At 46.8% G+C, this 23,171-nt stretch overlaps 1 protein-coding gene across 4 annotated transcripts; it reads left to right on the top strand.

Annotated features, from left to right (window-relative positions):
- The first annotated feature begins 388 nt into the window (after positions 1 to 388).
- LOC130540368 (intraflagellar transport protein 43 homolog B) lies at positions 389 to 11,912 on the top strand. Of its 4 annotated transcripts, none has more exons than XM_057059451.1 (11): positions 389 to 528; positions 613 to 723; positions 1,676 to 1,741; positions 4,006 to 4,064; positions 5,115 to 5,162; positions 5,961 to 5,996; positions 6,758 to 6,804; positions 10,158 to 10,230; positions 10,966 to 11,041; positions 11,135 to 11,197; positions 11,434 to 11,912. In XM_057059451.1, the coding sequence occupies exons 2-11, from the start codon at positions 679 to 681 to the stop codon at positions 11,542 to 11,544; spliced, it is 624 nt and encodes a 207-aa protein (XP_056915431.1). In that variant the 5' UTR covers positions 389 to 528; positions 613 to 678; the 3' UTR covers positions 11,545 to 11,912. The 4 variants fall into 4 exon arrangements, with proteins under 4 accessions (XP_056915431.1, XP_056915434.1, XP_056915432.1 ...); XM_057059452.1 differs by having other exon boundaries at positions 423 to 515; XM_057059454.1 differs by lacking the exon at positions 5,115 to 5,162 and having other exon boundaries at positions 396 to 528.
- The last annotated feature ends 11,259 nt before the right edge of the window (positions 11,913 to 23,171 follow it).

Raw genomic sequence — 23,171 nt, forward strand, 5'->3', positions numbered from 1 at the left:
AATGTATTGTCTTCTCCAGATATTTCAACATGTAGACGCGATCATGAATTGGGACTTGGTCAGGAGCGATGCTCCATAATTATAAAGACAGGAGGTTTGTAGGAAAAAGGATTTTGTCTGGAGTTCCTGTCAGATAATCTATGATAGGCTTAACACAGGTTCCATGATGTGTTTTTTAAATTTCAGGTTTGATACTTGATCGCAAAATGCACATATATTCTTCGATCTCTATGTACGTCAATCTATAAAATACACTTAATCACATCTTGACATTTAATACTTCTGTTCAGTTAGCTGAATAGCTTTCAAAATATACCGGTAACTTGTTTGTTTCTTAAATTACATTTGAATTGTAGATACCTCGCCGGTTCGACTGGGGGCAGTAAATAAACTAAGAGATGCGATGCTTTAAGGACGAAGAAGAAGAAGTGTCGCTCGCACGCGCTACTCGCTTGTGATTGGCGTTGCTATGTGATGCTGTGTGACATCCAGGAAGACGCTGCTGATGGAGCCCAGTAAGTTACCGAGGTAACAGAAAAACATCTTTAGTCGTTGAATCGATTTATTTTGTTTCTTTTTACATCGAAAAACCGTGGTTATTTCTAATTTCAGGACTAAGGAGCCCAGCCCTGCTTTGTGGAATATTCGTCTGGATTAGCATTAGCAGAGGGATACAAGATGGACGATAGCTTGCATTTTCGAGAAACTGGTAAAGTAAAAAATGTAAGTGTCGACTGAATCATAAGGAGAAAGAGAATGGAATATTAGAGAGAAGTTTGTAATACTGATGCCGCTGGAATGTTGAAAATATGCATGTTGAGCAGCGGTGCAACGAAAGTTCTGCTAACTTTTGGCTAACTGTTATGATTAGCGCGTCATTAAACGGCAAAATGTTTGAAAAAAATGATTTGCTAGATTTATTATAATCTCCCATTACCAAGGAAAAAGTAAAAGACAATTTTACCCTGAGTGGAGGATCCATCATCGTTTAAGGACAAGCATAACCTTCTACAAGCTTTGTGCTCCATCCGCATTCTCGACCATTATTTTATTCATAAACTACATAAAGTGTCACATCATGGACTGCAACCCCCTCTGTAGTTAAGGGAAGATTAAGCCCTTCCTTCAAAATAAGATTCCCATGTACAGTATAATATTTTGAATCTGAGTTGAACGTGTGGAATGGAAATGGGAGTCCTAATAAACCCTGTTACTGGGCTCAGTGGAGTTAGGACTGATCTCATTAGTACAGCATATATGTCACAATAGATTCTTGATGTCTAGCCTTTATATTTTAGTCAGTGTTGAAAACAGTGACATCAATATAATTGTAGAAGAAAATTGGTCAGGAAATGCTTTTGTTGTGAGTTCCAAAGTTTGATACAGAGTTTAATAAATGAATTCAGACAGGCCATCCACAGATCAGGGTATTAATATTAGAATGAGCTCGGGGACAACTAAAGCGTAATGTAATATTGGTATATGTAATGTTGGCCATACCAGTATGGTTGTTTACAGATGCTCTATTAATTCCATTGTCCATTAAGGCAACATTTAGCTGCCTCATTTGACAGCAGCGATAGCCCACTGAAACCACAAAGCCTTTGGTAGATTTTATGCTTTTGAACTACAAAGATATAAACCTTCCATTCTCTTAATTAACCATGTCTTCCAGGTTGCAAAGTCTGGCCGAAGAGCTCGCCTTGCAGCTGACCAGTTGTCAACAGAAGATCCTCGTTATGTAAGAGATCACTTGCAGTAGAAATGTCGGATCCTGTGGTAATCCACAGTGGTGTGTCAAAGTTTTACTTCAGATTGTGCCATCAATGTGTATTTTTGTTTTTCTCACACACGAATGACAGGATGATGAGGAGGTAGGTTGCATGAAAAAGAAACCCTCCATCTGCTGTTAGTTCTTCAGCTCTTTCCCATTTACAGCAGCCTCAGTTTCATAGACTGTTAATTTTTCCGTAATTGTTCGCTTCAGTTCATTTGGTTGCATTTGATATCTTGAGACTTTTTATCCCACTTTTCAGACATACAGTACCGGCACCCTTATGTTAACGCAACCTGAAAAGCAATTAAGTTGCATTCTACGTCCTTCAGCATTCCTTAAAACACCTGCATTTCACAAATATACAGTAGCTCCTCCTTATAGACGTACGTCCTTTATATAGTATTGATGTGAAGTGCTGTTGTATGAAACCTTTAAAATCCTTTTAAGAGGCACAGAGCTTTTTATTCCTTTATTATTGAGCCTAAATTTCTAAATAGTACCTACAGTTATGACCTCTTCACAACATTTCAGGAAAGATATTGCCATTTCTAAAGGGATCTTATCCCTATTCAATCCATTTAGACTAAAAACAGTTCCAACATATGAGAGAAGCTGCAGTCTTTGCGGTGATGACTTCATTATTAGTGTTTGTCTTACGTCGTTTGATTTCCAGCTCACCAAAATTCCACTGATGCTTTTGCTTGAGGCTAATCTTCCCAAATTAGGCCAACTTTCTCCGATGTATGAAGCCGGATTCTCGCGCCCTCCCTGACCCACAGCGTTCATTCAATACATTTTTCCAGAGTGTTGTGCGACTGGGTGGGTTTATTTACACTGTTGGTTTATCAGCCCCGGCCTCATCTGCCTAAAATACCCAACAGATCGCTCACATTCCTGACATCCTTGAAAACATTTCATTCGCTTTTATGGGCTCGCCGCGTTTGGTCACCATAAGTTCCATATACCCCAGAGAGCAAAGGAGTCCCGAATTAGAAACGAAGCTAATTTTCTTAACAGCCATAACTATTCTACTACAACTTTGAGGTTCATATTTGGTCATGAAGAATTGGAACGACAAAGCTGTTTTGTTTCTCAGGAAACTCATGGTCCTCTCCATCTTTGTAGAGTAAAGCAACTGTCAGAGGAGGAATCTATCTCCCCTCAAAGGCCCTCCACCATATGATCACGTCTGTCATGAGAAACAACAAACATCAGGCATCACAGTGATTTTTTCTTTTATATAAAGTTGCCTAAAACGACTCATCTGTCATTATTATCATCTCCCTTTGTTCTCCATAAAGAGACGGGTGCTAATAACGCGAAGTCAAGGCATTTTGTTCAGCCTCAGCTCTCTGGATTAATAGTAATATACAGCAGTGTGGAGTCCCCCCCCCATCCTGCTTAATGGTGACATTCAGATTTATAAATGGGTCTGATGAAGGAGCCGTCCGTGAAAGATTATTTCCTCTTTCGCCATAAACGAAAGAAATTCTTCATGAGCACTTTGTCCTCTGCAGACCCAATTTAGTAATGAGAAACGTTGCGCTCCCTCCCTCCCTCCCTCCCTCCCTCCCTCCCTCCTTCCCACCCACAGCCACCCCGATTCATTTGTCTAGTGCCCACCCTCATGAGCTCAGAGGAATTCATTCATTCAAGTGCTGATTTCAGGGTCCGGGTCTCAGGATTGAGACGCAAGCTCTGTTAACTATTTTCAGAATAAAAGAATGAGAGGCAGGGGTCTATTTTGGGGTCGGACTTGCAGGCCCTGGCAGTTCCCACACTCCGCTCCATATGTTCTGCTGCTGGAAACGGACGTTTCTGAAAACCATAATAAACAACACAATGGAGCGCATATGGACGTCTGCGCTGCAGGCTTATTGTTAAACATGCAGGATATGAGTTGATGCTCGGTTCAAATCGTCCCCGTGATTTAAACAGTGCGATTATTTTCTTCTATATTAGGCTTTCCTTGTTTGCTCTGGCAGGAGGTCAATCTAGGAGTGCATTTGCACCGTAAAATCCTTTTAAGATGATGTTTTCAATGTGCGACTCCAATAAACCCCAATCCTGTCTGAGAATTCCTGACGCAGCCTTTATGGTTTCATCCACCTGACCGGTCTGATTCTCCAGCCTGCTTTTTTTCTGCCGGTGTGAGCGTCAATGCCGTTCTGTTACCACAAATTTCTTTTCATTCAGCACCTTTGGTAAGTTTTTCCTTCTTGTTCCAGGGCACCCCTCCCAAACCCCCCCGGCGGCAGGCTGGCTGGGCCGAAGAGAGCTCCTCTAAGTACGTACTTACAGCGTTTCCTGTCGCGCACTGCAGCCACGTCGAAGGACGCAGGCGCGCGGCGTGATCTTTTTGGGTTCTGCGTTATTAATGAACACTCGTGCCGCTGAACGAGCTTATTTATCAGTGCATATTTGTCACTCGGGCTGTGAATCAACACGGTTAGACTCGGCCTGTCTGAACGAGCAACTCCACATTCGTCTTCATCTGCAGGCAGGGCTGTAATTGACATGGTTAATGCATCAGCCACAGGAGGGCACTGTTAGTCAGCTCGCCACTTCATCACGCGGGTTCAAGCCACTTAATCAGCCCTCGCCACTGCGGCCTGCTCTTTACACGGGGAGCACAACACGGGGAACGGGTGAAATATTTGGAACAGATGGAAGTTGCCAGAGCTAAAGCCCACGACTAACAGATCTAAATAGAAATGCGGAATGCAAATGAATCCAGAACATTACTGTGGTGCCACCCCTCGAGGTTTCCCTCCCACCTGCCACCGTGTGTCTTTTGCTCTCCGCGGAGGTGAGAGTAAGGAGATGCACTGAAGTGAGCCGGCTGTGTCGATTGTACTTATTTGTGATGTTTACCGCACCGTTAGTGCGAGTAGGGAAAACAGCAAACGCGCTGGATCTTTCCCGCCCGGCAGAAGGTCAGCGTGTCGCTTCTGTGCTTTTTTGTGTAACCCGGCTCGATTCTCGCGGCGATTGAAATACAGGAGGTGTAAAAGGGGCTTGCACACACATTGATCCTCTCTGAAACAAAGTAAGTAATAGTCCCCCCTGGAACCGGCAAGGACTTTTCCCTTCAATGTCACCCCTCATGCTCAATCACCACCGCCCTCCTCCCACTAATCCCAGCGCAGAAATCCCAGGATTTGTCGATCTATCACTTCTAATTGACACTAAATGATCTGTCAGTTTATTGATGAACCTTTGAAACCAGGTTGTCACAATATATTTTATCCCTAACAACTTTTTCCAGACACTTTTACCATGTCTATCGCTTTGCCTTACATGAGTCTTAATCAAGAGGCCTGTAATGTGTCTTAAGTGTCGCCGCCCCTGCACAGCAGACAGGACACAGTCCAAGGACAGGCAGGTGCTCTCCCTCAGCTTCTCTGTCCAGGCCGGCAACTTCACGGTTGCTAGTTTACATTAAATCAGCGATGATAAACTGAGCAAATCAGGCGTAGCTTAAAGATTGTCTCTATATTTTGCTTTATATTTGTCCTTTCTTTCAAACCGTTTGACAGATTTGATTCCCACAAAAAAGGGCAATTTATTAAAGTTTAATATCCCTCTTTTTTTCTCTGAGGGTTGGGTTGTGTTTGTTGCCTGTTTAAAGACCCCCCCCCCTCCCACACACACACACACACACTCTGCAGAGGCAGTGACATTGTTTGAAGACTCTAAAATATGATCACTTCGTGTAACGGGTTCAGCAGGCATGTTCATGACCAGTAGGGGGCACTAACAACCAGGAGACGGGGAGGCGCTATCCTTTAAAAATGAAAAAAAGTTGGCTTATTAAAGCATGAAAATTTGTTTTTGATGGCTGTTTCTTGGGGTGATTTCATTTGGTAACATTTAGCTGGTCATATTTTAAATTTGTAACTGTGTGTCTGCCATGATGCACACTGCTAGAAATATGGCAGAGGTGCAGTATTTTAGCGCTCAAACTGGGTGATTGGAGAAGCGCCTCAAAATAGCTTCATTGTCCAGCAGGAGATGAGTCCACACAACAATCACATGTCCGATAGTAGACTTGCTTTGATTAGACAGAGCTGAGGATGCTGTCCTAAAATATACCATGTTCAACAGACGATTGTTTCAGTTTTAGCGTTGCGATTGTGTCGTGCTTTTGAATCTCTCACTGTTTCCCTCTGTTGTGACGCAGATCTTCAAGGAAATCTGCAGCCGATGACCTGGAAGAGTAAGTTCCCTCACCAAAACAGAACCATTTATCATGTTCATTCCAACATTTGATTGAATTTATAGGCTGCCGCCGTGTTTTTGTGTGTTTGGATGGAAAGAAATGTCAGTTTAAATGTTTGTTGCTTTTGCAGTAAAGTTGAAATAGCGCCATTCTTCCAGATTGCCCTTGGTTGCAGCTAATCCTTGCCTTCCAAGAACAATCACTTAACATGATTAAAAAAACAGCACGACTGGGTTGTCATCACTTTTATTGCTGTTTGGAGCCAAGTTTTCCTGTTATTTTAGTCCCCCCCGACCCTCCCTCCTGTGATTCTGTGACTGGAATAGACATCATGAGGAGAGGCAGGTAGAGGACGCAGTCCTCTGCGTTTTGCTCATCGTTGCAGTTGGGAACAGGTCCCTGATTGGCTGCTTCCTTGCCCAGAGTCCCCTATGCTGTGCTTGTGACACGACTCGTGTCACTAATGTTTTTTTTTAAGGCTGCTGCCCCACTTGCGTATTTTTACTGCTCAGAATTTCTGGACCTATCTGTGGAGGTCGCTCTTATCAACCAGACAAGGACGGCAGCGTGTCAGGACTGTCCAGAAGTTCTGGGACTCTGTAGCCAGCTCAGCAAGGAAGACAAACATGAGAGAAGGGGAAAAAAAAACCCAAAACAGACCCAGTATCAAAGAGGAGTCGTTGCTGATGACCTCACTGTTACGGCTGCGTTTTAAAAGCATTAAATAATTCACACTTTTGCACTTCCTGTTCCTACAGTCGTCGCCTGCGACCACAGACTCCCCAGAGGTCAGATGATGAAGGAGGTAAGAGCACCCTCACTGTCCCCCAGCTCTGTGTCTCCCCATGGACGAGGAAGTCCCCCCCCACCCCCGTGGGTGCCTTCCCGGCTCATTCATCCTCTGCAAGTAGAGCAGATAAGCAGACGGTCAGATCATCACTTTTCACATGATGCTGGCGAGGACTCGTGTGTTGGGACTCTGCGTTTGACCGTCGTTTCTCACTTTGACCAGCGTGTGACTGCTGGCTCATTATAAAGGTTGGATCTATTGTTGTGGGAAATTTAAGGGTTCTGTCCCCCACCCAGGCTAACACACACACACACACACACACTAAAAGAGTTACCTGAGGGCCCAGAAAAAGTTGGGAAGTTTCAGCTAAAGACATGAAATAATTATTCTCTTCTGATGCGCAAGGCAGCTGGGAAAGTGTCAGGTTGTCTGTAAAGATACGTTAAATGTGTAAAATACCAAAGGTCTGCAGGTAATATCGCACCATAACCCTGCTGATCGCATACATTTTTGTTTTAATAACAGGAAGAAGAAATTTTCCAGTAGGCGTAATAAAAAAGAAACAAGTAATAACAATGGCTGGCTTCATTTCGTGGAATTCTGAGTCAGAGGTTTCATTTAGGTTTTAATTAAAAATTTTAATCATTTTAACCACTAGGATGATAATAGAGTTAGTTATAGAAATGTCATATGCATTTATGCTGTGCAGAAACTGTAATGCAACTTCAACTATCTAGTTACTGCTGTTAAAATGATTATGACAGATTTCCAAACTAAAAATCTCCACTAATATTGTGAATCATCCAAATGATCGGCAGCATTGCAGAAAAAGAATGTGGTCCTGACTGGTTGTAAAGTGCAACTGCGGTTCACTTCTGTCCAGTCAGAGCGTCTGCCGTCTGTCTGTGTCCACTGGCTCAAACGGCCAGTTGAATGAAGGGCCCAAAGGTTTGGTTCTCTTGCAGTTAATGCCGGCGGAAAGATTATTACTCTGTGGGGGGAGACCTTTTAATACAGAGCCGGAGGCAGGGGCATTGGAAATTACAGAGCTGAGGGTTAGTGAGATAGCCCCTGCGATCTTGATTATGTCCCCTACCCTTATCCCTTATGTCCACTGGCTACAAGCACAGAGGAAAAGAGAGAGATGGAGCGGGCTCTCCCAGTCCCCCCCCCACGCTCCCCATCGTCCCATCAGCTAACCCCCACAGCCTCGGGCATGTCACTTAAAATAGCAGCACTCTCACGCTAAACGCGCTCATCTGTTTCACGTCTCACCGTCTTTGCTCTCGGCTGGCGTGGAGACGAATATTGCCCCATAAGCTTTTCAAAAGCATTCAGCGCCAAGGTAATCATATGAGTGGACCCCTGCGCAGATTACAGGGGCCCAAGTAATGCGGGGAGACGTCCAGCTCGCCAAAAGTAGCTGACTGGCGTGTGCCTGCCGGGAGTATGTCAACACTAGCAGCAAATTATCCCCTTTTGATATTTACATGCTCCAGCCAGGAAGCCGGACGCACTCAGGTAATAAGGATACGGCGGCCTTGGTGGCGGCCAGACAAAAGCCACCTTGATGCAGCCGGCCCAGGAAAGTCCGGATTGGTGAGTGCAACGCATGCTTGGTTGCGGGCCGGTTCCGCTGGCCTCCTTGACCTCCACTAATGGGCCCATTTTGAAACTCGTTTAAAAACGTTGTCCCCTCCCCCCTCGCTTGATCATAGACTTTGCATACGGACACGATGTCCACCCCTCACACCGACCCACTTTAGTAACACGTCGCCGGCTGAAACCGAGCAGGGCTCGGGTACACAGGGGTGTTTGCAAAGAGCGGGCGGCAGGGCTTTTTGATGTCATTGCACTAAGACCATTAAATTTGATTGGGGGTCCAGGGGGGACAGATTCTGCTGAACACCGTGCTTTGTAAATGAGAGGACAAAGTGTCACCGGGGCCTCATGAATATGAAATACCCGTGCCTGCATTTATTTGGATATCAGAAACAAAGATGAATCTTGTCAGCGGCTAAACGAGAACGGCATTGCTAATTTGGCTTAATTAAAAAAAAAAAGAAGAAGTTCAACACTTTTGTTATTTGCTCAGAGCTGATTGGTTCCTGTTGGGACTTTGTCCAGGAGTTCCTGAAAGCGGTTCCTTCCTCCTGTCCAAACTTTCAACATGTGGTGGATTCCTGATATTCTGTGACTTGTCTTTCTTCAGCTCGAGTTGGAGTTATTTTTCGGGGAACGGTGACACAGATGCCGAGATATTTCCTCACATCAGATGCAGACTTCCATCTCTTCACCTCTATTTAGCCGCTCTATTGACTTTTCCCTCCGGGCTCAGTACTGTGGTTAGAGATTACCGACATGCAGCTCCACTCTCCCCCCTCTTCTATCTTTCTCTTCCTTCCACTCACTTTCTGTCGCTCTTTTTCCTCTTTCCGTGACTCTTTTTCTCTGCCGTCAGCACTCGGCTGTAGTCCTAATAAGGAGGTGAATTCTGCTGCCTCCTCTGGAAAATCTTGTACAGGGAAACTCCATCACACCAGAAGCTAACACGCAGCAAAACAGACCCGCATCCAACTGAGAGCTATTTCATTTTGGTTTTGGTCTCCTACAGGACCCTTTTAAGGGTGCGTGCCATCCTGCAATAAGGTTCTGATCCTTAAACCCTTTGAACACGTGTTAGTCAGGCTCTTTATCAATTATCAACCGCAATCGCCTCTAAAACCTCTTTATCTCATATCTCAACAACCGTCCATCTGAAATGTGCCGTGAAAGTTTGCCCTGTCCTTCTTGGGAGTAGAGCCATCCTCCGTCCTGTTGCTTTTTGCCAATTAAAGCGGGTTCCCACTGTTTGAGCAGCGGGTCGGCGGCTCCTGCCATCGCAGCCCCACCAGGCCTCGCTGTGACTTCCGACCCCACACAGATGGGCCCGCAAGCAAATACTCTTGCACGTGGCTGGACGCCGCACCAGTCAGAGTGGCAGAGTGGACATGGAGGTCGGCCCGCGGGCCACCATGGGTCCTGGGGGTGGGCAGCGCTGACAGGGCCCAAATGCTAAGGTAGCGGGGGGTACTTTCTGGGGAGCCCCTGGCCGGCGCCTCTCTCTCAGCAGGTAGAGCTGCCGCTCTGCCTCCTGAATATTCATGGCCGCCTGGCTATTGTGACAGGGCAGCTCTTATGAGGATGTAACCAAAGAGATGGAGTGTGTGTGTGTGTGTGTGGGATGGGGGGGGTCACAGACATGGTTATACATACAGCAGACAAGACTTACACAGGGGATTTTTCAGGAAGCGTTCCGTCATGTCTCTTATAGATCAAATGATCACACTCTGGGAAAATGAATTAACACTTTTTTCCTCGTGTATAAGATATTCCCGTCATTCCATACCTGGAGGAAGTACAAGAGGAGGACCTCATGATGCAAGTCGCAGCTCCACCGAGGTACCAGCAGTGATTTGGTTTCATTTTAATGCCGTATATACATTTTCTTTAATATCAGTACTGGCAGCGTAACTCTCCTCCCGGTGGGACGTAAAGCTCTGTTTTCTACCCACAACAGTCCAGAACCCGACTGTTCAGCTCTGCCTGTGTGAACGCAGCGGTAGATCAGTCCCCACCCGCCCCGGTGACTTTGATCATTACCTCTCTCCCAATCATCGAGTGTCTCGCTTTATAGGGCTGAAAAGAAGAAATAACAGTTAGGTATGATTTATGCAGCTCCATATTCTGGCCCCGGCTAACTGGGCCCTTTGATTTACAGGGCAGTGAGAGACACGCCGACATGTGTCGAATATGTAGCAGGACTGCGACAGCAGTGCAGGTTATTAGGCTCGGGCTTTCTCTCTATGTGAGATAATATCCACATTGAACTCATTGTAGGGGCAATGTAGCGTGTAATGTGCAGTAAGTAGGACTGGCATGCTCTGCTAGGCCCCGGCCACTTTGAGAGCCCCCACACTTAATTCCAAGCCACAGATAAGCAGCTGGGTTTCAATTTAAATCGTTTACCACTTGGCAACCGTCTCCGGCTCTCTGCGGTCTTTGTTTGACATCTTGGAACTTCAGCGAGCCCAAAGTTGAAAGTTCTCCTCTTCTCAGTCCGCTGGTTTGCACAAAGCGTGAAAGTACCCCCTGCTAGAAACACGACTCTGTAGGAGATGCCTGTTCTTCCCGCAGTGTCCAGATGAACCGGGTGATGACCTACAGAGATCTGGACAAGGATTTGAAGGATTACTCTACATTCCAGACCTTAGTAAGTCCCATTTTGTTTCTGTCTCCTCTAATTGTCCATGGGATCGATTCTGTTTGCGCAGTCTGAGTGAATTCTGCCGCCGTCTCCTCTTAGGATGGAGAGGTCGACATGAAGCTCCTCACCAAGGTTCTAGCGTCGGAGCAGGACGTGAAGGAGGTGAGTGAGTTTTTAGTAAATATAGCTTGTAGTGGCCCCCAGCAAAGGCCTGTCCAGCTGTTTCTGGCACCCAGGGAGGCAGCCGTTCTGTCTCTCAGGTAATCAAGATTTATGATGTGTACATTAACACCTCCTGCTCTCTCCTCTCATCCTCTTCCCCTTGCCCCCCCGCTCTCCTCACCGGTGCCTCTCCCTGTGCCTCTCTAATTCTTCTTTTCTCTTCCTCGCCTCTGCAGGATGATGTGAGCTGGGACTGGGATCATCTGTTTACAGAGGTGTCCTCTGAGCTGCTGATGGAATGGGATCAAGGAGAGAGTGAGGAGCAGGCCGCCGTAGCTCAAACATAAGGAGAAGGCCTGGACTGGAACTCTACATGGATTGGGTGGGAATGAGCATTGTATAGGATGGAAATAACTTGTTAAAGTTACTGCTTTATATGCGTATATATGCTTTTCTTTTGTTATTTTTAGGAATAAAGCTGTGGTGGGCTTTGTCTTAATTGCCTTTGTTTGGGCCTATTTGTCGCTTTTTAACTTGCACCGCTGAAAGGCAAACTGATTTTCTTTGAAAAGGCTCGTTGCAGATAAAAAAATGCCCTCCCTGTACTACGGGCATTATCAACACCCTCATACAAGTCCAAGGTTGATAATCAGCTAAGCTGAAATCCAGTTGATTGTGTTCAAATTAACATTCCTCATTAAAGCCTACAACCTTATTGTTATTGACCGCACCATTGACTTTATCTTCCAGGTCTTCGATAGGAGCAACACCTTCTTCACTATTATCTCAAATGCATTGAACAGACTTCCTATTGACAAAATGGGGATTAGCATACATTATAGTTTTTTACTGGATGAAAGGGAATGAGAGGAAGTTTGAAACAAGGCCGCACTTTGTTTCCGAAGCTCATGGCCGCATTTGGAACCTATGGAACACGCCGGAGTCGTGTATCAGTATTCAGCTTAGTCTCCAGTTCATGTGTGTGAATATAGATGCAGGCCTCCCGCTTTATTGTGGAAACAGCTGTAACATTTACAGATTGTGATTAAGTTTATTTCTGCGGCGCAGAGAGGTCTCCAGACATTAGGAGATGCACAGTGAGGCCCTGAAGGACATGTAATCTATGCATCAAATGGCTCAATCACTGCCTATCCCAAACAGAACTGGGTTTTTTCTTTTTTTCTTTATTTGGTAGCCTTGAATCAACTTCATCAACCTCAGGACGGAGCTGCCACATGGGATATTTGTGCTCGGAATAATTGTGTGTCCACAGCTCTGCGCTCAGAACCGCCGAGCGATCTCTGTTTGTTTCTGCGTCCGACATACAAACACACACTTCTTCACCGCCTCCACAATTGGCTTATTTATCCAGACTTAATGAATTCTGCCCATATGCCCTGAGCAGCTGCCGCGTTGCCCCTTCCTCCCGCCCCTGCCGAGCTGAGAAGTGCCCATCCATGTAGAGACAACCTCTAGCTGTCTCTCTGGAGAAGGCTAAGCCTGCCACTCCTCTGCTGGCAGCCAGCCGGTGCCGTCTGAAGCGGACCGCGGACGGCCCGCCGACTCAGTTTAGGGGCCCCGCGTTAGCCGGTTGTGTCCGGCCTCAAATGCGTCGGTGGATCAGAGAGGGGATTAGAAAAAGAGATCCAGAGATGCTGTTTGGCATGTGTTTGCATCCATCTTCTCAATGTGACCTCTGCCTGCGCAGCCTCCTCCCGCCGCTCTCTCCGCCTTTATTCGTTTCCACGCCGTCCGGCGTGCGCGGCATATCCTGGTGCTGCGGCGTGGTGACCTCGCTCCGTATGGTGCAGCGAATTCAATCACATCGTAAGAGCTGCAGTATATACACGGAGTTAGATAGCATGTTATCTGAAAGCTTTTTGGTTATTCACAGGAATGCGATGTCATGGCAAGGTGAGCCGAGTTTGAAGCCTCTGGTTGTCAGATCTGGCGTAACGGGCCTCGCCTAACGTGGGACTGGGTTGGGATTTATGCGCCTTTAATGTTTTTCTATTAAAATAATGGAACCATCACTGCTGTTATAATCCGCGTTGTCCCGCCGCACACTTCCGCAACGCGATATTTCACTCAAAGCGTCCCCCCCCCGCTGACACCATGTTAACAATCCCGCCTCTTAATGGTACTCGTGCGGCACCAAACCTACACAGTGTTCCTGTGTCTAGTTCGTAGATTCCAGATTTATTTGTTCCAAAGCAGCAGCCTCTCAATGGAAGCCCTGTCTGCTGCTTCCAGGCCTGTCTGGATTCTGTGTTGTTATTGGTCAGCTTGGTGCAAATGTCTAAAAGAAGAGAAAAAAAGGTTCATACATCCAAAATGTACTGAGCCTCCATTATTTAAAATGCTTTTCCTCTCGTCAGCAGGCCTTTCGTAATGTATCTTGATATTCGGCGCTAATTGGAAGGATCGGCTGAAGATAATACGCTTCCAGGTCTAGCTAATATACTGTGGCGCTGAAAGATGTTTGTACATCTTATCTGGTTTCAATATCTGCCTTCCATATGGCCCAAAAGCAATATGCTGCAGCGTAATTAAAGAAAATGGGGAGATGTGGCGATAGCCGGGGCCTGATGTCGGGGCCCCTGCAGAGTGAGGGGTGAGGACAGACAGGCTAAAACTCTGAAGCGCATTAAGACCCGTTCATTCCACCAGGGGCCGCGTGCCCACCGCAGGTCCCCTGCTGGGATCAGCCGGCGACGGTGAGCCGGTCACGAGGGGCTTATTATCTGTTGAAATAAAATAAACGTTAACTACTTTCAAAGGATCTTTGAAACGAGCCTCAGAAGCATCCGCTCTCCTTTCCAGACAGCGGAGGCCGTCAGATCACCGTTATTTCTTTTTTTAATTAAATCTGTTGTGTGGGGTTTTTTTGCTTTTGAAAGATTAAAAGGTTTAGTAGTTTTTGTTAGATACGCAGCACCTTAAAAGCCCTGCAGGGGTGGAGGGACATCGAAAGAGCTCCAAGTGCTTTTTTGTTTACCCCAGGTGGAATGCCCTCCGGGGTATTATCTGTCAAAGCAAGTGGGGGAAAGGGGGGGGGGGCTGTATTTTTAAAGCATAACTGTGAGACTGAAAGCTTTTTTGTAATAATAATAATAATGAGATTGACGACATTCATTATTCATCGTTGTCATTACTTCCCACTTTTTCCCTTCGTGCGTTTTTAGTGCAGCTAAAGGTGAGGCAGGGGTGGCTGAAATACGGTCCAGCCCCACATTTGTCATGTATTTTATTATTTCCCTTCTTCACCTCTCAGTCCCGTTTGCGGGGTCCTTCATTTTTCACATGACTGGTTTTCTTATCATGTGGGTCCTCTCCGCTGGCCTAGAAGTGACTTAAAGGCAATAAAACACCAAACATTCTGTGGAACACGGAGGCCTGCCTGCTCGTGGGCGCCCTGCGCTGCCTTTCTGGGAAATTATGATAATAATTCAGTGGCGGTCGGAGTGGCCGAGTCGCCCGCGTGGGGCCGGGGGTGTAGTTGGACTGGGAGTTCACAAAGGCTCGCGGGCAGGGACGGGTCAAGGGTTCGACGCCCTCTCCTGCCGTCGTAGACTCTTTCCATCATGCAGGGAGCGGCTCCATGTAGCCACTATTGATATAAGTTAAGGCTGTTGGGAGTTAGTTGCCCCCCCACCGGGGACGGTGAGGTCAGCCGGGGAGTTTATCATGGCCGGCAAAATGTCTGAGTCAACACAAGTGCAGCGTTTGTCCTCTGAGGGGTCACTGGTGCTGCTCAAGTTTGTGCTAAAATGTTGGTTCCTCCTGAGGTGAAGACACAAAGCAGCGACGGAGCCGTGTCTGCCGGAGCCTTTTGCCGCGTGGATATGTTACTGGGACGGGGGAGGGGCGGAGCGTGGCCCCCACAACACCTCCAGAGTGTGTGAATGAGAAGGAGCGAGGACAGGAAGAGAGCACCACTGAGGTGCTGACAGAGGGGAACAAGGGGCTGAGATTGCACCTGTTCTGGCCCAGCACCCTCCCAGCAGGGCCCCGCCGCGCTCTCAGCCTTCTCCTGGCATCTGTGACGGGGGCCGGGGCCAGCGCCTCCTCCGGCGCTCGCCGCGCCTCGTCTTAGCTTGCGGGAGAAAGACAGGAAACGCTGGAGGCTCCATCTGCCGAGGGCTCGCCGCGGTCTCTGTGGCCCGCCTGGGGAACGGGGGTACACCAGGCCTCTGCAGCTAAGGCGCGGGGGTCTCGCAGTGGTGGAGCGCGGCGTGGGACATCACACGTCACCTGCCAGCTGGTCAGGCTCTCGACTCTGAACAGACTAATGACCACTCAACACAAAATGGAGGAGGGGGGAGGAGGAGGAGAGGTTTGGTTTGGATCGGCTGCTTCTGCTCTCTTGTGAGTCGACTGCATCATATTCCACTGGTTTCCTGCAATATCCCAGTCCCACCAGTGCTCTGCAGGCCCCTGGGATCAAGCTGCCCCCCCCCCCCATCCCCGCTGAGGCTGTTTGTTGGAATTCTGTTAGCGAGCAACGGCGTGAAGTTATTGCGTCAGAAAATGATTATTACAGGAGACACTTCTCAGAGATATGCCTGCTCATCAGGGAGCGGGCATGGGGGGTGTGGGGGGGCTGATGTCTCTCATCTCTGATGTTTATAACACGTCGTACTAATTTTCATGTGCAAAATTTTCCCATCCAAACAGCTTCAAAGGAAGAAAGCGACGATTTGTGCATGTTTTTTTTTATTTTAAAGTCCCATCCTGATCAGTAGAAAACCTTGAATAACCAGAATTTTGAAGGAAACCGCAGCAGAGTCTCGTCCAGTTCGGCGTCTCCATCCTGAAGGACGAGTGCGTCTCAACGTTTTCCAGGCTCTCCTCTGACATCTTAAAAACCACCTTCTTTCTGTCAAAATTTCAATTATTTCCCTCCAGCCAGATAATTTTCCTCCATGTCCCCTTTTCTCCCGAATTCCTCCCCTGATTGCGCCCCCACACATGCATCTATAGATATAAATATAGACGCATATATATAAAATGTATGTGACATTGAGCGTGAGGCAGGGAGAGGTGTGGGGGTCACTCGGCTAGTATGAGCCACCGGCAGCCCGGGCCCCACTGGAGTGACTGGGCTTCATCTGCAAACTGGCAATAAATATATGGCCATCATTTATTTTAATTCACCCCTTTCTTGCTCAAATGGAATAGAATCTTAACCTTGCAGGACAAGGACACTCACATGCTGCCTTGCCTTAGCTGCTAAATTATTCTTCATTCTTGAGGGGGGATATTTAAAAAAAAAAAAAAGGTGTGCTGCCACCTAAAAACATTGTCACTGGACTCCTGGACATGAGGAGGGAGTGGGCAGTGAAAGACAGGGTGAGGTGAAGAAGTGGGGGAGAAAAGAAGGGTCGGCTGTGGTGACGGGTGGGGGGGGGGGAGTCAGCAGCCTCCAGAGTGATTTATTTGCCAAATCAGGACACAATGAGTCGATTATGAGTCCTCTAATAAGAGAGAGTGTTTGGGGACTCACTAATTGGGCGTGATTGAGTTGCAGTCTGGGAGCCGGGTGAAAAGGGAACCTGCTCGGCGGCTGTCATGCAATCATCAGCTAATCAGAGGGTTGAAATTAAAACTGCGTGTTTAGAGTAGAGGACAGGATAATGGCGGGGAACCTGTCCACGTCTGCCTGCAGCTGTGTGTGTGTGTGTGTGTGTGTGTGTGTGTGTTTGTTTGTTTCTGTGTGAGTACAGTAGTGGAGTTACTGTATGTGTGTGTGTGTGTGTGTGTGTGTGTGTGTGTGTGTGTGTATGTGTGTGTGTGTGTGTGTGTGTTGCGGCCCTCTTTATCTCTGACTGTGAACTCTGATGGTCTTGATGAAGACAATGGAGGACACACAAGGGCCAGGCTGCAATCAGCGTGTGTGCTTGACTTACTGTGTGCGAGTGTGTGTGTGTGTGTGTGTGTGCACGCGCGTGTGTGTGTATGCACGTGTTTGTGTTATTCTCTATTTTTTTTAAAAGGACAAAAACAAACTATTCCAGCTCAATTTATCGTTTAAACTGAAAATGAAATTTTAACATCATATGTACATAAATGTTATTCACAGAGATGTCTTTGTCTATGCTTTCTCTAAATAGTTGGGTATATTATTATAAATTAATAAAATGGAAAGGGGTCTCATAATTCATACATAAATGAACAAAAAAAAGCATCAAATCTTAGCAATTCTCAGACAAGAAATTGAGTCAGCAGCTATAGAGTTGTATTCTGCTGTCGTCACTAGGGGGCAGTGTTTATCTGCAAAGCATCGCGAGATTATGGGTTCAGGGCTAATCGATGTCAGGTGTTAAAAGAGAGCTGCAAAGCAGAAAATTACAGCAGCAGTTGCAATATAACCGGGACATCTGTTAAGGTAGAAAACACACATTTTAAGGTACTAAGGGTTTTCATATTTAGATTTTATATGCATTTGATGACATTTTTTTGAGAAGACGCGTGAAAGTCTATCATTTTAAAACTTTTTCCTTCTTCTAAACTAAAAAAAACCCCAAAAATTAAATCGTATTTGTAATTTTACAGTGGGGTTTTAAATACTGCAGCTCCTGGATGTACAGAACAAAACAAAGAACAAAACTCGAACCAGAATGATTCCTCAAAGTATTTATCTGAACTATCTCAGTGAATAAATTCAATGACAAATATTTATTTAATTTTCATTGCTAAAATATTTTTTATAGCATTCACCTTCATTTATAGCAAAAATGTGAATAGCACGATATTAATTATTGAACACTGATGTTGATTTAGCTGAACGTTAAGCCTTTAAGGGTTCACTTTTAAGATGATCAATTATTAATTACCAAACTGCTGATTTGTTAATATGTACCTATAATAATATATGCATTTTATGTTATTTCAGTAAATGTGATGAATATGGTTTATAAGTATTTTCAGCAACACAAAGCAGCTATTTAACATTTAATCCATATTTTAATTTTACCCAGTTCATTTTTAGCAATGACATCACTACCAGTCATTTTCAGCCATCCCACTATTTGGAAGTGTTTACATGACAGCTGATTGAAAAAATATTTAAAATAAAAAGCATTTTTTGTTTCTTTTCAGGACATTCGTACTTCCTGTCTGGATCCCCGAATCACCCTGGAAACAAAGCAAAATGCTGTTTTATGTGAGCTCTCCGGAGGCCTGCTCTAATTGCAGATGCGTCTTCCATCTAAAGACGGCCTCACTATAAAAACCTGAAGTGGGTTTAGGCATAAATGGGATTAATTCCCAAAGAATGTCCTTTGGTCTTCCTCCTATAATTTCATTTGCAGGGTCCACAGGATGAATAGCCAAGCAGGCAGTGATGTGGAACTGGAGGACAGGCCTTGCAGGGCCTGTGCTGCTGCACCGCAGCCTTCAGGTTATGTTACCTTGATAATGTCACAGCTGCAGGAACCTCACCGCCCACCGTACAGGACACAGGAAATCCAATTATCTGCCTCCTAATGTGTGGGAATTTTACGCTCTCCTTTCTTAGACTTTGGCCCGAGGGCGAGCCTACCTGGAAACCATTCTTGGGACTGTTATTTATTTATTTACCAGGAAAATGTCCACTGACTTTTTTTTTTTTTTTTTTTTCAGAAATCGATATAACAGGAAAGTTAAACTAAAGTGTTTCTTCAGAAAGAGTCCACCGGTTCCTTTTGTTGCCTTGGACTTTTCTGCAGAAGGATCCTGCAGACCTTGGAAACCTAACATCATGTGCCTGAGCTCACTCGCATACCTGCGTTACAATTTAAACCCCTGAGGGACTTTTTAATATTTTCTGATACTTTACCACACACAGCAGTGATTATGTGCCCCAGAAGTGATTATATGTCGTCTCCAGCACAGATCCAACCTTTCACTGATGAGCTTCGGTCCGGTCCGAAGGAATGCGAATGGAGGGGCCCCGTTAATGAACGGTAAAGACAGATGAGTCCCCCCTTTGCCAAGCAGGTTGCCTCAATTGGATTAGTGAAGCTGAGATTGGGATGGATCTCTGTCCGTGAGCCAAGTGGCCCATAGCTCGGCCAATAATCCAGCCTTAAATACGAGCCCGGGATTTCCCTCAGTCGACTCGGCGGGGACTGCTGATGCATTTAAAAGTCCGGACATGTTAAGAGCAATAAACACATCATTTATTGTCCTGGAGAATTAGAGAGCTGTTCTCCAACTGACCACTGGGGGCGCTGTTAGCAGACATCAGGGGCTCCTCTCCAGCCAACTCCGTGTAGAGCCGGGGAAACGTCATCAATCACTGTGCGTCCCCCAGTGGAGGAGCTGATGGCGTCCGCGCGGAGAGTCCCGCTCACGCCGATCCATATAAAAGGCCGTGATGTATTAGAGCAGATGAGCAGCAGCGGCGATGACACATGAGTGACAGCTCATTTGACAGCCTGCAGGAAAGTGTGCAGGGAAGTTTCAATCTCATCTAATGCTGCAGAGGCACCAATGCCCCGCTGTAAGATTATGTTTTCCTGTTATGTCCTCTTTAGGATAACGCCGACTGACACCCGCACCCGCGCCGGTCGGTCCGCCGTCTGACCTTTTGACCCGCGATCCACCTGCCGTCCCTCGATCCACTCCAGTCCAGTGAATCGGGTTTCTGAAAGAAAGAAGAAACCAAATCCTGCCTCTGAGCCATATCTGTGGGTAAACACAAACATTTTTTGTGTCATGCATTATCAATCAGCCGTCTCGCGGGGTTTTCCGAACAGGTAATCTCTGTCATCCAATCGCTCCACCGCAGGAGCCGCCCGTCCTGAAACGGGATAGCCGCGAAACAGACATTAATATTAAGCGCAACGGAGATCAGGTTGTCTGACTGCTCTTACTTGTCCTCAGCATCTCGGCACGTGCCTCCTGAAATCAATATTCCTCACCGTTGTGTGTTTCCACTAGAAACGCTCCTCATATCAGAGTTATAGGAATATTTCCTGCCCTGACAAAGGTCAGAGGTCAGAGGACCTGCCCTGGTCACACCTGAAATGCAACAGTAAAGGCTGAATGGGAGGCTAATCGTCCATTTTATAACCATTAAAAAAAAATCCTACATCACACCCACACTGAGGAGTATCTGACCCCCCCCCTGCATTTTCCGTGTGAGGTCACTGGTCAGGCGGCCCACAAGAGTATCAGCTGCTGTTTTTCCATTAAAGCAGACTACAGTTGGGTGTTTAGCCCTCTGTCAGGCCTGACGTTGGTCAGAGCAGCCCGGTGACCACAGAACCTGATCTCCCCCCACACTTAAGCCTCTGCCCAGTCCAACCCCCCCTCCAAACGCATGTCACACAAATATCTCCTCTCTGCACTTCCTCTGGTAAGCATCCTGTCTCCTTTTACATCTCCCTCTTCAGCCTTCCCGTGCAATGCCGCCCCCCCCCCTCCCACCCCGACGTGATGCCGTGCAAGCCCGGCGAATATTCGGATTGTCTAAGTGATCATTAAAATTTATGGCGAGCTGACTTCATCCAGCTTGTGAGGCTGCGCTGGCATAAGTCATAATTATGTGATGACACCGTAAGACGAAAGCGTCCACGCTGGCCTCGTCCCCCTGGCAAGTTAAATGATATAATTAGCCCAGTAAGAGGTGAACGCTCCAGATTGGATAAGTTATTAAATGTTTGGATGAACCTGAGCTCCATTTCCCTAACTATCCCCCCCTCTCCATCCTCCATTAGCCCATTAGCAGTTATGCGATACTATATGCTGATGGGGCAGTGGACAGAAAAAGTGGGTAAATCAAGCCTGACCACTGGTTGTATTATGGCTGCTTGTGCGAGGGGCCACTGAAGGACACTGTAAGACCGGAGAGAACAGCACATCCCTACAGGACACGCGACTGCAACGGACCTGATGGGACAGTAATGTGAGCTCAGCTGAGTTTGTAAACCTGAAAAATGTCCCCCTGACCTTTGTTATGAGCCCAGGCTGCGCGTTACGCTGATTGCGGTCGTTAGGCGCTCGTCTGCGTCCTGCTGCCTGCAGCGGCGTGGAGAGCGTGGAACAGTGGAGGGTCAGGAGAGCAAACGTGCTGAACTGAAGCCGTCACCGTTGCTCAATTTGTCCCCAGGTGAGCCGTGATGGGAGGTGGAGCGCTGAGGCTCCGGACCCTTGAGCCTCGGTGTCTGCGTGGTGTTGAGCGTAGGTGTGTGTGTGTGTGTGTGTGTGTGTGTGTGTGTATGCGTGAGTGGCCGCAGCGAAGGCCTCACCAAGCATGACTGTGTGTTATTCACACCAACGAGTTCCACTGTTCACTGTCACCTCTCATTGTGAGGGGGAATCAGCCTGTGGAGAGAGACATGGACAGAGTGCAGCCCCCACACACACACACACACACACACACACACACACACACACACTACATCATGTGTGTCTGTGTGCGCACTCATGAAATGAATGAATAAAACAATTCTATTTCTTATGTACTCATAAACTTATCTTGGATATTGTGCAGAAACAGTAAATATATATTGCACTATATTATATATTATTATATATTATAATATATATAGCTGCACTAAACCAGTGGATCCAAACAGTGGCTCTGGATTCTGACATTCGGAGAGTATTTAACACCCAAACCCCTCAAAATCACCCAACATCTAAATAGGGATTTCATATCTCTTCTCCACAGCAGCAACAAACATTTTGGGGCATCATAAATATCTAAAAATGTACTATTTTTCTTATTTATTTTTGGGGGGGGGGATTCTTAGAGCCTCAATAGAGCAACTGCTGCAAGGAATCCAGATAATATCTGAGTTTTGAGGGAAAACATCACTTTTTTAAGAATATGTGATTGCTGATATTCTAATATTGTTTGAGATGATTATCAGGATTAGAATAACAATATTTGATTTTTTTCTGTTGTAGCTCATAAAATCAGAAAAGAAAAATAAAGTGCCTTAAATGTTGAGTAAAAACAAATTTTGCTTGCAGGCGGTGGTGGCGATGCAACTCTGTGTGTGTGGTCGTGTTCAGGGAGGGGTGGGTGTTATGGTGTTTGATTTGTTGTGAAGCCTCGATCAGCAGGACCCAGCAGAGTCCAGGTTGGCCCAGCGGGCCCGCAGTGAGTGACACTTCCTCTCCGTCTTGTCCTGCGGCGAGCAATGACAGTGGGGGCCCGACGCGGAGACGAGCCCGCCGTTCATCATCGCCACAACCAACCACCCACAGTGGGCAGCGGGGTGGGGAGAATGGGGGACTTAGTTATCTCTGTCACCCCACCTCCACCTGCACCTGCACCTCCAGCCCCTCCTCCTGCTTCTTCTCCATCTTTGGCCCTGCTCCAGAGATGAAGACTCCCCCACGTCTCTTCCTTCCCTGATTGTTTTTGTTGCTGTGGACAGACAAACCGACTTTTGAGCTCTTAGGAAAAGAAAATCCCGGCGCTCATCCGATCTTACTGCCCCGTGAAGTGGCTCCACCATGATTGGACAATTACTGCACGGCTCCAGCTGACGGTCCAGACCGCTTCTCTCGTTGTGTGAAAGGTCATCAACTGAATGACCAATCATCTACCCTTACAGCTCGTCCGTCAGTACCCTGAAGTGATTAGTGGTCAGCAGCGATAATTGATCCCTTCTTGATTACTGCGCGTGATCAAATAATGCTGCGGGACGGAAAAACCTCCGTCCCCTGACGGATGCTCTCCGTCATCGGACCGCGGCCGCACGTTCGCCCGGCGAGCCAAAATACCTGTTGTGGCTCCGTGTTGCCGTGGACGCCACCCAGCTTTGCCTCACAAGTGGCTCTTCTATGATTGATTACAAAACGAGGGCCTCGTCAGCAGACCCTCCATTATTGAGGTCAATTTCGCTCCTCCCCTCCCCTAATTGAGTGAGGAGGAAGAGATTCCTCACTGAAGCCACCATCATCATCATCATCCCCTGAGGTACAGAGGCTGGAGCGGGCGTCGGTGCCATCCCTTTGTCCCCCAAACTCCCCC

The sequence above is a fragment of the Takifugu flavidus genome, chromosome 16 (assembly GCF_003711565.1).
Source record: "Takifugu flavidus isolate HTHZ2018 chromosome 16, ASM371156v2, whole genome shotgun sequence".
Classification (NCBI taxonomy): Eukaryota; Metazoa; Chordata; class Actinopteri; order Tetraodontiformes; family Tetraodontidae; genus Takifugu; species Takifugu flavidus.

Coding starts and splice junctions, on each gene's coding strand:
- LOC130540368 (XM_057059451.1), top strand. CDS start 679: ATGGACGATAGCTTGCATTTTCGAGAAACTGGTAAAGTAAAAAAT. Junction 4,065..5,114: donor GCCGAAGAGAGCTCCTCTAA/GTACGTACTTAC, acceptor ATGTGTCTTAAG/TGTCGCCGCCCCTGCACAGC. Junction 6,805..10,157: donor GAGGTCAGATGATGAAGGAG/GTAAGAGCACCC, acceptor CTCGTGTATAAG/ATATTCCCGTCATTCCATAC.